This window comes from Argopecten irradians, chromosome 1 (assembly GCF_041381155.1).
Source record: "Argopecten irradians isolate NY chromosome 1, Ai_NY, whole genome shotgun sequence".
Classification (NCBI taxonomy): domain Eukaryota; kingdom Metazoa; phylum Mollusca; class Bivalvia; order Pectinida; family Pectinidae; genus Argopecten; species Argopecten irradians.
The window spans coordinates 6810348-6827661 of NC_091134.1; the positions used below are offsets into that span (position 1 = coordinate 6810348).

At 36.8% G+C, this 17314-nt stretch overlaps 1 protein-coding gene across 7 annotated transcripts in view; it reads left to right on the forward strand.

Moving 5' to 3' along the window:
* The first annotated feature begins 2160 nt into the window (after nt 1-2160).
* The window catches only part of LOC138316324 (multifunctional protein CAD-like), a 249472-nt gene continuing 234318 nt past the window's right edge, over nt 2161-17314 (forward strand). For 6 of the 7 annotated variants that reach the window (XM_069257995.1, XM_069258013.1, XM_069258003.1 and 3 more), the window contains exons 1-2: nt 2161-2184; nt 6018-6124. In XM_069257995.1, coding sequence (XP_069114096.1) covers nt 2180-2184; nt 6018-6124 — 112 coding nt within the window. In that variant the 5' untranslated portion in view covers nt 2161-2179. Of the gene's footprint in view, nt 2185-3837; nt 4366-6017; nt 6125-17314 lie in introns of those variants that run through there. The other variant, XM_069258020.1, reaches the window with a different exon arrangement.

Genomic DNA, 17314 nt, shown 5'->3' on the forward strand with positions numbered 1-17314 from the left:
ATGGTGATGATGATGATGATGATTGTGATAATGATTCTGTTGATGATTGATGATGATGATGATGATTGTGATGATGATGATGATGATGGTGATGATGATGATGATGGATGATGATGATGGATGATGATGATGATTGATGATGATGATGATGGAGGATGATGATGATATCATGATGATGATGATAATGATGAAGATGACATGATGATGATGATGATGATATCATGTATTGTTTGTGTTCAATATTGATGTAGATATCTATTTGTGAGGATAATTATTGTTTTGTAAGGATGATTGATGATGTGAATGATGGGAATTAATTGATGAGGATGAGGACGATGATGTGTGAATGAGATATTATGTATCAATGAAATTGGAAAAAAAATAAAAATTATAAAAAATTTTTCTCGGACCAAATCCCTTATGGGATTTAACACTGAAATTTCCAAAAAATACGTGGAAAATTTCGTACCGGGTTGAACTTAACGATGCAATTTGCAAACTGTGCAATAAACGAGTGGACAATGACGTAAAGCATTTCTTAGTTGAGTGTCCATCACTGTACAAAAGCAGGGACAACTTATATGAACAAATTGTAAACTGTATTAGCGTAGAGAAATACGTTAGTTTTGACACATTAGAGCCAGATGAAAAGTGTTCATACAATTAGAGGATATCGAATGGCAGAATATGATGGTTGCTCTGAGCAATGCAGTGGAAGGGATGCTTACGGAGATGAATGTACTCCTCAATGACTGAGTTCTTGTAATTATAATGTAAATACGTCCGTTTTGCAGTTAAATTGAAATGTTAAAATGACATGTACGCAATCTCGATTCAGAGGAAATAAAGAATGTCTGTCTGTCTGTCTGTCAAAAGCTCCTGCCTTGTACTCCCCCAAAACCCAGTGTGACTTATCCTTCTTATATACGTCCTTGTTTATTCTAATGAAATAGTTCTGAAGGCGATGATAAGTTTGCTAGTAAACGTATAGTTAATAACTTCTGCGACTCTACAAAATTATTGATCTCGTTTTACATTCCTATTTTAAAAATTAAAAGCCGTTTCGGAAAGGTAGTGGCCCTTTTATGAATATAAATTAATCTTTATTACTTTTGTAGTGAAAAGGTTTTATTCACGTATACTAAAAAATTTCGTATTATATAGTATATATACTGTACATTAAATTGTAGATGTTGTAATTAAAAAAAATAAACACTAAAAAATTATAATTATATATCATTTCAAATTGAAGAACTTATTCTTCCCCGATCCCTAACTGTAACACATCACCTTGTCTGTCTAGGTCTCAATGTACCTGGACACGATGTACACCTGAAGTGGACACCGTGTTCACACGTAGTGCACTCCGTGTCTACCTGTAGTCTAAATCTTGTGCACTCCGTGTCTACCAGTAGTCTAAACCTCGTGCACTCCGTGTCTACCTGTAGTCTAAACGTAGTGCACTCCGTGTGCACAAGGGTGTAACCTTTAGTCTTCTACCAACTGTATAACAATCGATGCCTACAATGTATTAAAATGACTGGATTATACCTTCAATGGAGCTTCTGTAGACGCAACATCTTTTAAAAAAAATCTTGAAAACACAAACAACCGAAAATGTACATCAATGTTCTACGATTGCAACACCAACAATGCAAGATTTCTTGCGTAATTTATATCATGCAGCATGCAGTGGAGATTAATTTCTGCGTACGCGTATTGTCGTCTGGCGCAGATTTAGTCAACTAATAACGCGTGGTTATTACATGTACATGTACACTGTACATGCAGGCCTACATGTACATAATCTTTTTTAAACAAACTATTCAGAGGATGATGGTAAGTATCAATGGTAAGCTAATAACTTTTGCGACTCTACTAAATTATCAATCTCGTTTTATATCCCTATTCATTGTTACATGTAAAAGCCGTTTCGAAAAGTAGCAGAGCTTTTTTTAAAAACAGTTTACCATAAACCAACATTCTTAATTATTGTTTCCTCACGATTCAATCCACCCCTAATATGGCCCGCGCGTGTTTTCTTTTAGATTAACGTGGCTTACAAAGTCAAAATGCGTTTCTGGTAGTGCATTTATCTTTACAAAATGGTGGTGTGCACCCTATGATACGAAAGTGATGACGACTAATCATGAGTTATCTCCCCTGAAACTTTCTAACCATGCGGTACGTATGCAAAATGACTGTGCTGGGAAAATATTGACAGACGATTAGAGTAGCTATGTTTATGTTTTATAATGATATGAATGTGAGGGGGCATCTTTCATTTAATCCCCTGTCATATCACTTTATCCTGTCAACCCTCATATTTCAGGGTAAGGGATAACTTAGATGCGCACTTGACTGGACCACATGGCCTCCGCCATGATGTGTTGTTAACGTTATTTGTCAGGCTGCATGGCGATTCTAACAGAGCTAACACATCGATGTTATACAATTAACCATTGCAATATGATTTATTAATAAATATTTCACACTTTCTGACCTCTAATTAAATCACAGAAAAAAGTTTTTCCCAGTAACGTTCTGCATCAGTGATAGCACTTGATGACCCGGTTTGAAGTCTTGTCTCTCCAGACTCTCTGTTGGCTCTGCAGTGTATTTTCGTATGCAGTAACCAAGTCTGTCGGAATGTCTCAGTAAAATGTCGTGAAATTCCGAAACCCCCATTTACCAACACTACAGATTATTCATGTATAACAATAACAACCTCTGGCTCTGATCTTCTTCACTCTCTGATCATGAGTGTAAGTTGTGTAGTGGGATTGGACCACAGGTGTTCGTTTCTTATATAGGTATAAGTATAATACTGGGTCAAGGTCTATAACTCGGCCGGCCATATAACACTACCCAATTTCAGAAAAAGTATGATTATTAACCAACCGTATAGGATATGATAATAGGAATACTCTCATTCGACAGCCAGATAATTTATCTTTAATTTGGTATATGATACAATATATATCATGCCGTATACATGTCACTAGGTATCCAGAAACATCGGAAAACAGCCAGATTTCAACTGGTCGGACACTGTGGTGTCCTCCGATAAACACGCCAGTTCTCTAATGGGTAGCTCAAAAACCACTGCATGTCAACATTTCAGCGTCATAAGAATAAAAGTTTGGTAGAAAACAAACTTACCGGTTAGTAAATCCATGGATAATATCATCCATTTGCCTAACGTAGTCCTTTGAAATTTTCGATTGAAAAATTTATGTCTCTAGCCGCCATGTAAGTATGTGTGCAGTAGATTTGTTTTGTGGGCGTTTATTGGCTCTCGAAAATTAATTGACCAATCAACGCCGAGAAAACAAATGTACTACACACATATCAACATGACGGCTAGAGACACACATTTTTTCAATCGGAAATCTCAAAAGGCTGTATTGAGTATATGGATGGTATATAGTTAAAAACTAGCATAGCGGTAAGTTTGTTTTTTACCAAACTTTAATTCCTATGAAGCTGAAATGTTGACATGCAGTGGTTTTTGAGCTACCCATTAGAGCCCTGGCGTGTTTATCGGAGGACACCACAGTGTCCGACCAGTTGAAATCCGGCTGTTTTTCGATGTTTCTGGATACCTAGTGACATTTATACAGCATGATATTATTGTATCATATACCAAATTAAAGATAAATTATCTGGCTGTCGATTGAGAGTATTCCTATTATCATATCCTATACGGTTGGTTAATAATCATACTTTTTCTGAAATTGGGTAGTGTTATATGGCCAGCCGAGTTATAGACCTTGACCCAGTATTATACTTATACTTATATTAGAAACGAACACCTGTGATTGGACTGGGTCAATCAGCTGTGTAGTGGTGCGCGGTATTATCGGTATACCGATATATCCAGGTTCATTTTGAAAATGATACGTATCGCGGTACGATTTAGTCGTATCGGTTCACTCGGAATCATTCGTGGATTTTACGTATATTTCTGTGAAAATTTCATTTTTGACGGGAAATATTTTTTAAATGAGAATTTGAATAAAAATTAAAACTAAAATATATATTTTAACAATATTTCAGACAAATGTATAGGTTAAGATGGATTTTTGGGGTGTTATTATATGTAGATTATGATTGATCTTGTGCTTAGTAACATTTCAAAATGGCGGCCTTCATAGGCTCGAATGATAACCTCATAAAAAATCCCAAGCAAAAGCGGTTGTATGGCAGCATTTTGGCCTTATAGTACGTAAAGGGGAAAGAAATAGCGAGGAAAACATTGCTTGATGTCGATTGTGTACGGCAATCGTTAAATGTAGTGGCGGAACAACGAACCTGACGACTCGATTGCGTCGCCATCAGCCAGCTACTGAGTCCCGTCCAGTAGTAAGTGTTTGCAAAACATCGAGCAGACATTATCTCACATAGATAAAAACAAGAATAAAAGTAATATATTGACAAAACATTTATTTCATACTATTTTAAGGTGATTGACAGAAAAAAACATGCAATTCTTATTGTACAAAAATAATACCAAAATATCATGATACGTATCATAATACACTTCTGATGTATCGTGATATATCGCGATACAAAATTTTTCGCGATACCCATCCCTACAGCTGTGACATGCAGTTAGCTAGGTAGAGCATTCAGCTAGTGTTCGGGGGTCCCAAGTTTGAATCCTGGTCTGGCTGCCACATTTTCTGCTCCACGTATTGCTCCTTTTACAGTTGTATAGCTGTTTATAAGCAAAATGCAACATCCTCTTTTACTCCAGGGTTCCTATCACTTGCAATCTCTTTGTAGTGATCGGAACCCCTGAAGTATCGAGGATGTCATATAAAGACTTAAACAGTATTGCTATTACCTTATAAATTCTGTTATATTCCAGTCAATAAATTGGCCGCAATTTATATGTGTATCATGACATACATCTAGTGCAGTTTTAGTGTAACTTCTCTTTACTTGCTATCATCGGTAGCAACTCAAACACTCTGATGGTCATGATCAAGAACAATATCCGTGTGTTTTTTGTTTGAAAAGCATGGGAAAAGTGACATTTTATTGTGATTGGGAGTTATGCTGTTACAATATATAACTTCTGGAGTTATTCATTTTTGTTCAACTTACAGAGAGAAAAAAATCTAAAAATTGAAACAATTAAGCGATAACTAAAGCATACTATTGACGACCGTTTTCGACTGGTGAATTTGTCACAGATTGATCAAATTGAGAATCATACTGATGCAATATATCGAGAGTCTGATGTTTTGTTACACCCCTAATCATACCATGGATTAATTTTTAGCTCACCTGGACCAAAGGGCCGGTGAGCTTAAGTCATGGCGCAGCTTCCATCGTCCATCCGTCCGTCTGTCTGTCCGTCAACATTTCCTTTAAATCGCTACTTGTCCTAGAGTTCTGCATGGATTGTGACCAAATTTGGCCACAAACCTCCTTGGGGGAAGGGGAACAGATCTTAAATTTTGGCTCTGACTCCTGGGGGCAGGAGGGATAGGGCCCAATAGGGGAATTAGAGGTAAATCCTATAAATCACTACTTGTCCTAGAGTTCTGCATGGATTGTGACCAAATTTGGCCACAAACATTCTTGGAGGAAGGGGAATAGAACTTGTATAACTTTTGGCTCTGACCCCCTGGGGGCATAAGGGGCCAAATAGGGGCATTAGAAGTAAATATTCAAATTCCTTCAGAAAAGAAACAATGAACCTCAGTATATTCAGAACATTACTTGGCATTACAAACCAGGTGAGCGATACAGGCCCTCTGGGCCTCTTGTTTATTTAGCCTACATGTATACTCCAATTACGTAATAAAGATGAAAATGCTTATTCCACTGAAACACCTGACTCTATCCTTGTTTTTAGGTCTTTAACTTCAGATTATTGTTTCACTCAAATTTGCCTTCACAGCTGCTGCTTTAGCTAGGTAATTTTGAATGGAGAATTTTTTATGCAGTTTTTACAATGAAATATGCTTTTGATGAATAATAATGTTTATGGTGTTGTTAAACAGAGTAGAGGAAGCTACAGATCAGGTCAGAGGCACACTCTGTCTCAATGATGGCACCACATTTGAAGGAGAACTATTTGGCGAGCCTTGTGATGTTGCAGGGGAGGTTGGTAAGTACATTTGCAGCACTTTTTACAGCATTATTTGGGGCCATTTTTCAGTCCCATTCTTCGTGACAAAGTCTCTAAATTTTTTCCCAATTCAAGATTTAAATTTCCCCAAATCAAAGTTTCTTGAAAACTATCCAAAAATATTGCATGAACTTAGTTGGCTAAGTCTTGAAATATTTGTGAATTAGCTTCAGAAAAGTACATAAACTACACTGGAAATAAAAATCTTGTTTGTGACTATACTTCATATTTCATAATTTTTCCCAAATCTTGGTTTTGTCACACATGCAGTGATAAAGAAACTCTGATTTGGATTAAACAAACTTGCATTTTATATATGGACTAGCTGGGTGAATAGCGATATCATCAATATCTGGCACTTAAGCCCAGATTGACAAACAATTTCCTTAACCTATCCCCATAGGAATTTTGAAAGCATAAACAAAGTTTAGGAAATTTCTTAATTTTTTAGCCCGTCATCTGATTCATATCACCTTGGATTTTGATAGTTGAAGTTAGTTACCACTATTTCTCAAAACCTAATAAAAGTATCTGTTTCAATTTTGATGTGTAGGTTCCAACAGTGCTAGTTGTGCATATTGCATTTTAGGACTGATCAGTCAACAAGATAGTTGAAGTCTGATCTCTCTTTTTCTTTAAACTCTTTAAAGGTGATAAAAACAAATTTTAAATATGCTATTTTTGTGTTGATATTTGTTTATTGTGGTGCACTTTATGATTTTCACCAAAAAATACAGGTTGTATTTGACGTAATTTCAATAAAATGTGCTTGAAACGAAGTCCACAACGACCTTTGTCTAGAACGATCGCATCGCTTATCGCCCCTGATATCACCAGGTGGCCGTAGATTCGTGACGTCATCTGAGACAAACAGCTGTGACAAGAGCCGGGAAATTCAATGGGGGAGTGTTGCGGTTTTGGCGATTATAGATATTTAAAACAGTCGCGCTACATGTAATTGCTATATTGAATAGTGGAAATGTATCCGTATATATAATATACAATCTATAACATACCCTAATATATTAAAAACGATCGTTTACTCATTCTAATCGTCATATTTATTCTGGGCTATAAAATTGTTATGTTCTTTAGGTCAAAAGTCATTTGACATCGTGTACGTGTGAGGTTGCGCTTGACTTTTGTCTGTAAATTAAAACTCTAAACATATACATGTACTTTAAAGTTTATATCAACAAGAAGAAATATAAGTTTACAAGAAAATGAACCAAAAAAACAACGACACTACATGCTACATGTACATACATATATTGCATATTTATAGAAGTAGACCCCGCCACCCTTCATTCCCTTTCTAAATACCCTACCCGCCTTATGTGTGTACTACACACCTCTATTTCCTATTTGGAAATTAATCCTTCAGAACACCGCACAAGGGTTACGGTAGGCTTATTTATTTTTTTGAAGTTTTGTAATGAGTTTTACGGATTTACTTGACAAAATTTCGGGGCTTTCCGTGTACGAAAATAGAATAACATGTACAGTAGTAACAATACACGCACGGCCGATAAAAAAAAACCGGGACAAAACACAGATTCTAGATACAATGACCAAATACGCATGAAATGTACTCGTGGACAAGATATGCATGTTTAATAGTTCAATTAACACAGGGCCATGAAACAACATATTTCTTATAAAACAGAGATCATTTACAAGACCGCTTCATAATATTATCCAACCGTGCGCAGTTTTGGAAATAACAAACCTGTCGACCTTAAAGGCCCACTACCTTTCTGGAGCAAAATATAAAGGTTTATTAAAAACATTAATAACATCAGAAAATACATATCGATGGCCTAAGATGAGGTTACAACACCAAACATATGCAAGATTCCTGCGTAATATATGACAACAGCTGAGAGTCATTTCGTTGTTTTGTCGTCTGGCGCAGTGATAGTCAACTACCGCGCGGTATTTAGGACGACGGCGGGAAACATAAGACGACCCGCGTTATGAAAATTAACGTTTTATTTATTTCAATCAAATTGTTCAGAAGGTGATGATAGGTGTAGTATTAACGGTAAGGCCATTCCAATTTAATGTCTCGTTCATCGGATTTCTCGCTCCTATTTTCCGAAAATGAAATAAAAAAAATAAAATAATTTTTTTGCCGCACTCCTCATTTTTTTGTCCGGGAATCTGACGAACCCTGGCAAATTTTCATAGGGTTCATTTTTACTAGTCACCATTTCCTGGTCACTCAGATGTTTGAATTATTCGTACATTGTGTCTTCAAACCCGCAAGCGTCTTGCAAACCTTTACAACAACAGAAATGTCAAGTTTTTCCGCCACCACGTGCAGAGTGGTACTGCGAGGTAGAGACTGAGGGACGCATACTTTTTAATAGGACGTGTCCGGATTTCAGTCTGTTTTTGCCGATGTCTGCAACTCTTTTAAAAGACTTTGCGTTCGATCTCGCTATAAAAATGGCGACCATGACAGGTGATTTGACTGGCCGACTTACGAACGAATAACGGTAATCAAGCATGTCCATTATTTGAAGGCAATCTCTAGCCTAATTAGGCCAGACTTAAAATAATGTTGGTTTGCCCTTTTTCGACCTGGAATTTTCAGAATTGGTCGGTAGGTAGGAAAATTATTTTATTTTATTTTGCAAAACTCAAACTTATATAGTTTTGACTCAATTACCACAAATTGTCCCATCATTGTCAAAACATTGATTTATCACTGGATGTCACAACAATTGAAAATGTCCATTGTCCGCGTGTAGAACAATGAAATCACATGCAATTGTTATGACGTCATAAACAGCTGTGACTCACACTACACATGATGTGTCAATACAAGTACAAGACGTATAAGAAAAATAATCAAACATGGGCGTTTTGTCTGGGCAGGGTTAGCATTGAACGTCTATACCCTCGGGAAAGAGTCTTTAAATATTTTCTGGACCATCGTACATCAACTGAATTTCAAAAAAAATCCATACGTCCGACGGTGGACTTCTATCTTTGATCCTTGACCCCAATATTCTGACATTCGACCATGTTACATCTGACTACCAAAACGTTTGAAGATCCATGGAATGATTCATCTTTTACCGTATTTGACCACAAATAAGACCGCCTCCCGCAAATAAGACCCCCCACCTATTTTGACACATTTTCAGACTTAGGGGGGATGTCTGCAAATAAGACCCCCACCTATTTTTAGGTCACCTGAGACGAAGTTTCAAGTGACCTATTCTAATCGCCTTTTGTCCGTCGTCGTGCGTCGTCCGTCGTGCGTCGTCCGTCGTATGTCCGTAAACAATTTACATTTTCGTCTTCTTCTCCAAAACTGCTGAAGCAATTTCAATGAAATTTTGCACAAACCTTCTTAGGCATAAGGCCAATCATAATTGTGAATTATATGGTCCCCTACCCCCAGGGGGCTGTGGGAGGGGCCAAAAGGGGTAAAATTGAGTAAAATTTCAAAAATCTTCTTCTCTACTCACAGATGTGGTAGAATCAAATACTCTTCATAGATAAAAAGGTCTTAAGGTCCTTTAAAAAATTGTGAATTATATGACCCTGGGGTCTCTAGTTTCCCCCTGGGGAGGGGGTTAAGTTTACTATAGTTTATATTGGGAAAACACTTTTTTGCTTATTATTTGGTCATTTGTAATAGGAAATGAGTCAAATGTTGTCAGAATTATCAGTATGAGATGGTCATTTAATCCTATTAACAAATTTTCTATGACTGACCCCCAGGGGCTTTAGGGGTGGGATCAAAAGGGGTCAAATAGGCTAAAATTTCAAAAATCTTCTTCTGAAATTCTGGAAATGGTAGAATCAAATACTTTTCATAAATAGAAAGGTCTTAAGGTCCTTTACAAAAATTGTGAATTATATGTTCCTGGGGTCTCACGTTTCCCCCTGGGGAGGGGGTCAAGTTTACTATAGTTTATATAGGGAAAACACATTTATGAGTATTTTTTGCTCAATTTTCATTGGAAATGAGTCAAACTTGGTTAGAATTATTAGCCTGAGATAACATTTTAATATCATATCCACATTGGTCCTGGCCGACCCCTGGGGGCAGAGGGGTGGGGCTAAAAAAGGGTCATATAGGCTAAAACTTCAAAAATATTCTTTTAAAATTCTGGAAATGGTATAATCAAATACACTTTATAGATGAAAAGTTCTTAAAGTTTGTTTATAAAAATTGTAAATTACATGACCCTGGGGTCTCCTGTTTCCCCTTGGGGAGGGGGTCAAGTTTACTATAGTTTATATAGGAAAAACACATTAATGAGCATTTTTTGCTCAATTTTCATAGGAAATGAGTCAAACTTGGTTAGAATTATTAGCCTGAGATAACATTTTAATATCATATCCACATTGGTCCTGGCCGACCCCTGGGGGCAGAGGGGTGGGGCTAAAAAAGGGTCATATAGGCTAAAACTTCAAAAATCTTCTTCTGAAATTCTGGAAATAGTAGAAACAAATACTTTTCATAAATGGAAAGGTCTTAAGGTCCTTTACAAAAATTGTGAATAATATGACCCTGGGGTCCCACGTTTCCCCCTGGGGAGGGGGGTCAAGTTTACTATAGTTTATATAGGGAAAACACACTTATGAGCATTTGTTGCTCAATTTTCCTTGGAAACGAGTCAAACTTGGTTAGAATTATTAGCCTGAGATAACATTTTAATATCATATCCATATTGGTCCAGGCCGACCCCCTGGGGGCAGAGGAGCGGGGCCAAAAAAGGTCAAATAGGCTAAAACTTCAAAAATATTCTTTTAAAATTCTGGAAATGGTATAATCAAATACACTTTATAGATGAAAAGGTCTTAAAGTTTATTTATAAAAATTGTAAATTACATGACCCTGGGGTCTCCTGTTTCCCCTTGGGGAGGGGGTCAAGTTTACTATAGTTTATATAGGAAAAACACATTAATGAGCATTTTTTGCTCAATTTTCATAGGAAATGAGTCAAACTTGGTTAGAATTATTAGCCTGAGATAGCATTTTAATACCATATCCACATTGGTCCTGGCCGACCCCCTGGGGGCAGAGGGCGGGGCAAAAAAAGGGTCAAATAGGCTAAAACTTCAAAAATCTTCTAAAATTCTGGATATAGTAGAATCAAATAATTATAGATGGAAAGGTCTTAAGGTGTTTTATAAAAATTGTGAATTATATGAGCTTTGGGTCTCACGTTACCCCCTGGGGAGGGGTCAAGTTTACTTTAGTTTATATAGGAAAAACATATTTGTGAACATTATTTGCCCAATCTTTGTAGGAAATTAGTCAAACTTGATAAGAATTATTAGCCGAAGATATAGCATTTTAACATTCATATCTGTCCTCGATGACCCCTTGGGGGACCAGAGGGGCAGGACCAAAAAGGGTCAAAATGATTAAAATTTCAAAAAATACCTCTAAGTTCACAGGTTTGATGGAAGCAAATATTCTTCATAGTCTAAAGAGTCAAATTTATGAATCACTAACCAACTTCAAGGCCCAGCATATAGTGTTAATATGTCTTTAATTTGTTTCATTATTTGTTTCATTATATATTCTAACTCAGGTGACCGTTAAGGCCCATGGGCCTCTTGTTCAGTTTACTGGATGATGGATTTGAGCAATGGAGTAATTAAAAATATCACCAAAATGACTTTGTATCAGAAATTCTTCTTGTTTGTTTTATCGTCATAGAAAAATCACGTAGTAAATAACTGTTTGTGTGCTTGTTATTTTTGTCATTTAATTGAAGTTAATTCACGGGTGATTTAATTTAATTATCAATAACTACGAATTGTGGATAGTGCTCATATTTACTTGGAGGTTAGTTTCAACAAAATACGCCAATATATGTTTTCATGAACATTTGATATCGGCATGGTCAACACGTTTTAGTGTTCGTACGGCTTGTCATTTTTTACATGAATCGGCAAAGATATTCGTCATTGATGCAGATCGTTTCTGCAGTCGTGGATTCTAACTCAATACAATCATTACCTAAAACATCTACTTAAGGCATTTACAGTTTCAAATATGTTTATTTGTGAACGTAACGTACCTGTAGTTCACGATCAGTTGGAGAAACCATGCTTTACTTTTCGGCCGCTATGTTTTGTTTACGCAGTCAGTATAATATGATTAGCTGCAAAGTTTCGTATTTTACTCTGGAAACAAAAATACTTGCTACGATGTTTTAATGCAGTTAATACTTGGACAAATATCTGAAATATTATCAAACTATCGTCGTATCAATAGCAATACCGATCAAATTCCCAAACACCCGGTGAGAAAATGTGAAAGTATGGCTTCAACCCGGCGCCATTTTCCTACACATGTGTGTACGATGTTAGGGGTGAAGCACCATAAGTCGGACACTTTCCTGGATAACAGATCGAAAATACCGCACTGCTAATGGTACATTTTCAAAACCAGTAATTTGTCTCAAGTGTCTTGTTTAGTTACTATTTTAAGACAAATTGTAGCAATGATTTTCATTGGCTGGCTAACAAAGTAGTCTAATATTAAAACCAAAGCCGGAAAACACGGGGCATTAAATCTCGGACGATGGCATATTATGTCGGACACATCAGCATATAATGTTGCACGGTTTTCATGACATGACCTTATTTCAGTACTGACGAGTCCACTAAACCTGCCTATATTTTTACACTTGTTTTTCCATTTTTAATGGGTAATGCAAGCTGACTGAATAGAAAGAATACATAAATTAATTGATTAACCTAATAATGAATAGGGGGTTTACATTTTTGAGAAATCTATGATATTATAATTAAAAAAAAACAAGGATATATATTTTATGTATATATATTATATATATATATATATATATTACAGATTAAGATCGTGTATTAATAAGAAACTACGTCTGTTCTCGCGATATCATGTGCATGTACCCGTCTATTATAGCAAACCGTAGAACTGTTATGGCGCACTACAGTCGAGACTTTCTGAGCGACCCCCTGTATGTAGCGACTCCCTGTCTTATGTGACCTTACTTGAGACCCCCCAACGTATTTTGCTATATAATGGGCTGTTTTCAGCGACTCCCTGTCTTACGTGACAAGCGACCATGTTTTTACAACCCAAACATCATAAAAAGTCTGTCTTGAGCGACTTTCATTCGCCTGAGGCCATAATTATGATAGATAAAGAGGTGTGAACATCGAACTAAACATCGACTGTTGACTACGATAAGAGTACATTACTGTGTAACCAGTTTTGACGGATCATGAAAGATCGTTTTTTTCCACAAAATTTTGCCTTATAAACTATTAAAAAGGCTAGATATCATTCAAATATCTCTCAATACTAAACAATGGCAAGCATTGACAATTAATAACGGAACACATTAAATAAATCGGCATGTTTTATTTTGCCTACCGTATCATCCTATGGCTTGGTGTGGGTTACTCTCTTCTTGTTTTGTACATGGCATTTACGACCAAACATGATTTCGCTCTTTGATATGAGTAAACAGTCATTATAACTGCCATCCCATAGTCAGAAACCCTATATTTTCTTCAAAAGTTTCTCATTACACCAAAAAGTCTAGTAAAAACAAATGCACACGACTTGGGCTTCTGTAATGGCCGCCATTTGGTAGCAGTGTAGACTACGGTAGATTTGTAAAATTCATCAAAATAAAGCCCAGGTTTTAAAATGGTACCTCTACTGTACAGTAATGTTTTTTAATTTACACAACATCTGCGATTGTTTTGCAATGGTTGTTTTCTGACAAGTGTGATTTTTGTATTTTTTTTTCAAGCCTGAAATACAATTTTTTTTAATTGCAAAAAAAATGAGATTTTTAACCCGAAAAGTTTAAAACCAAGCATCAATGTATGCCTGCTTGTAATTTATAACTAGATCTAAATGATTTTTAATTAAAAATTTTTTTTTAAATCATTTAAAAAAAATCTATTATTAATTTTGAGGTTTTTTTTAAATCAAGTAATTGATATATTTATAATGAAGAACAAATTTACAGACAATTAAAGACAGATTTTTGTACAGTGATGTTGCGGATGAACTTGGACTGCCTTAAGTGACTCCCTGTCTTATGTGACTTTTTTGTGATGGTCCCTTGGAAAGTCACATAAGACAGTCTCGACTGTATATATAGCTTATCCTACTGTAAGATGTTCAGCTGTGTAATAAGATCTTTGCTACCTTTCTTATATAAGGGCAGATATTTAGATAGTATACCATAAAATGTCTTTCATGTAGCATCCTTTCAACTTGACTTTATTTAAGAACTTTTTTTTTTACCACTTGTCTACATATTACACAATATTTGCGATTCTTTCATTTGCTTCAATTGATGTGTTACCGTGCAGAAAGGAAACTAACAACAAAAATATCAAATGTACGATGTTTTATGTAAGAACCATTTCATAGCATATTTCGATTTCAATTTACCAGATGTTGATATTCTTTCAATCTGTAAATCAACTGTTGTCAAAGTAAAAATGTTTTTTTGTATTGGCAACAAAATAACAGACAAGAACACAGATGTTTGCTCCTTTTGATAATTAGTGTCATATAATCATACACTACTCATTTCTTTTGCTTGTTTGCAAGTTTCTCTTTCTTAATTTTCTCTCTTTCAGATTTCTTTTCCTCCTTCAGTTCACGTTTTCTGATAGCTTCTCTTTTCTCTTCAATTATTGCCTGTGACGTAAGCAGACGATGGACAGTTTTAGATTTGGTACTCCTGTGTATAATTTCATTCATTGTTACTGGCAAAAATATGCTATCGATTTCAGTGTTCCAGATTGAGGTTTCCGTTGTGCTTGTCGAGACCGTATCAGGAATGGCGAAATTTGCAACACCATAGCTATCGGCACATGCAACCTGTATATCGTTGCTTGCGATCAATGACAAAATAGTCTCGGGGCTCCTCGATGGACAGAGGGTTCACACTTAACATTGAAATACCATTGGATGGAGACGGAATAGGTACTGATGCATCTGGAGATGCGGTTAAATGAGAAGATGGACCTTCAAGAGAAGCCGTAAATGATGAGACAGACGAAACAGTGGAGGTGGAGGAGGCAAACGGACCAATAAGACTAACCGGGGCTGAAGGAAACGGCATCGAGGAGGTTGACGCAGTCGTGGTAGAAAGTCGAGTGTTTGAATCAGATGAAATCGCAGTAGATGAGACAGACGGAACCACATGGACCGAGGAGGCTAACGAACTAACAGTATCTGGAACTGAAGACATCGGCGAGGTAGACGTAGCTGTGGTAGCTATAGGTATACAATTGTAGGATTTGTGTGGCACATCAGTCGCTACCGACGGCTGATACGCAGCCGCCGTTACCGCCTGTGGATTTAACGGCACAATAACACAAGCCTTAAAGCCACTAACAATGTTGTTTGGCGAGACTCCAACATCCCATGCTTTTTTGAAAAGTTGAGGAAAACTGCCTTTATTCACTACGTGGTAGGCAGATTCAGCCAAAAACTCCGAACAAGCCTGATTGTATGCCCTGTTAAAGGGGCCAAAGACACTTCTGTCCAATGGCTGAAGCATATGTGTGGTGTGCGAGGGTAGGCAGAAGACGTAGATGTGGTTGGCTACAGCCATTTCCAGGATGCCTAATGTCTCATGTGTAGAGTGGCAGTCTAAAAGCAAGAGTTGGGGGCATTCGGGACCGCATTGTTTCAAAAATACGTCCCAAAACCAACGTTCCCCTAACTCCTCCGTTATCCAGCCACTCTCCTGGTACCCCCAAATCGTCCCCTCAGGCGCTTCTGTTACATTCATCCCATGAAGAGAAGCCGATGTTTTCCCCTTCACGACAACCATTGGGGACATTTTGTCCCCAACACCATTAACGCATGCCATTATAGTGATGTTTGTCCTATTTTCAGATACCCTGCTTACTACATTTCTGGCACCTTTCTGCGAAATAATTTTTACTGGGATATGTTGAAATTGTTTCCCCGTCTCGTCACAATTCCAGATATTTTGGGGGCCATTCTGTAAGTTGAGATTAGTGATTATTTCTGTAATGTCATTGAAATATCTCTCTACCACAACTGGATTGAGCATTCTTGCTCGCGAGTTCCCTAGCTTCTCTGGTTTTCTTATCGTTATTTCAGGGTGACGCCGTTTTACACCTTCCCACCATCCTCTGCTTGGGAGCGCCTTCTTGAACGGTGTTGCTTTCATTTTCCGGCAGAGGATGGCGGTACGGGCAAATTGTGCAGTTGGCCTTCCCATCTTTGACTCTACATCACTTCTCCCGGAAACTTTGTCCCCAAGGGTTGATTTGGGCACATTGAATTCTGCGGCTGCTCTCCGGACTGACATTGACCCATTCTTCACTGTGTTTACAGCTTTGACGAGATCATTATGATCATATTTCAACAGCGGACCTCTTTTTTTGTCAGCCATTTTATCTGAGAAGAAAATTTTTATTGTCAATAAATTATTTTAACTGTTATTAAGTATATAATTTATAAAATGAGGTGTTTAAATGCATGAAAATACATAATATAAATGAATTGTGATTATATAATTATGTAATAAACTATTTTTTTCTTAAGTTATGTATATTAATATTATCAAAGATATTTCTATAAGCCTTTTAAAAGAGTTTATGGTTTAACTGTCCGACTTAAAGTGACCTTTATACCAATAGGACTTAAAAGTCGGACACTAAATAAATACAGAATATTATTGATTTAAGCTAAAGATAGTACAAAATCAATGTTATTTATGTAAAATATACATATGAAAATTATGAAAATATCTAATTGAATAATTTTTTATATCATACATACCAACAATTCTCTTGTTTAGTGACCACCTTCTTTCGACCTTTAAATTTACCGCCGTGTCAACTTCCGTTGTCCGTAACAAAGAGCTCGCATTCCGGGTCGTATTTTAGTTTGAACGGAAGTCATAATCTATTAGAGGCAGTACCGAACGCGCCCATCTGATAACCGGAAACTCAAAAGGAAGTGGTGGGCCTTTAACTTTTAAGTAAATTTTTAGCTCGCCTATTCGAAGAATAGGGGGAGCTAATGTTGTCACCCCGGCGTCGGCGTCGGTGTCAGCGTTGGCGTCCCATTTCATGTTAAAGTTTTTGAGCAAGTTTCTGTTTCGTCAATTGTTTAAGCTTTAATCATCATAAATG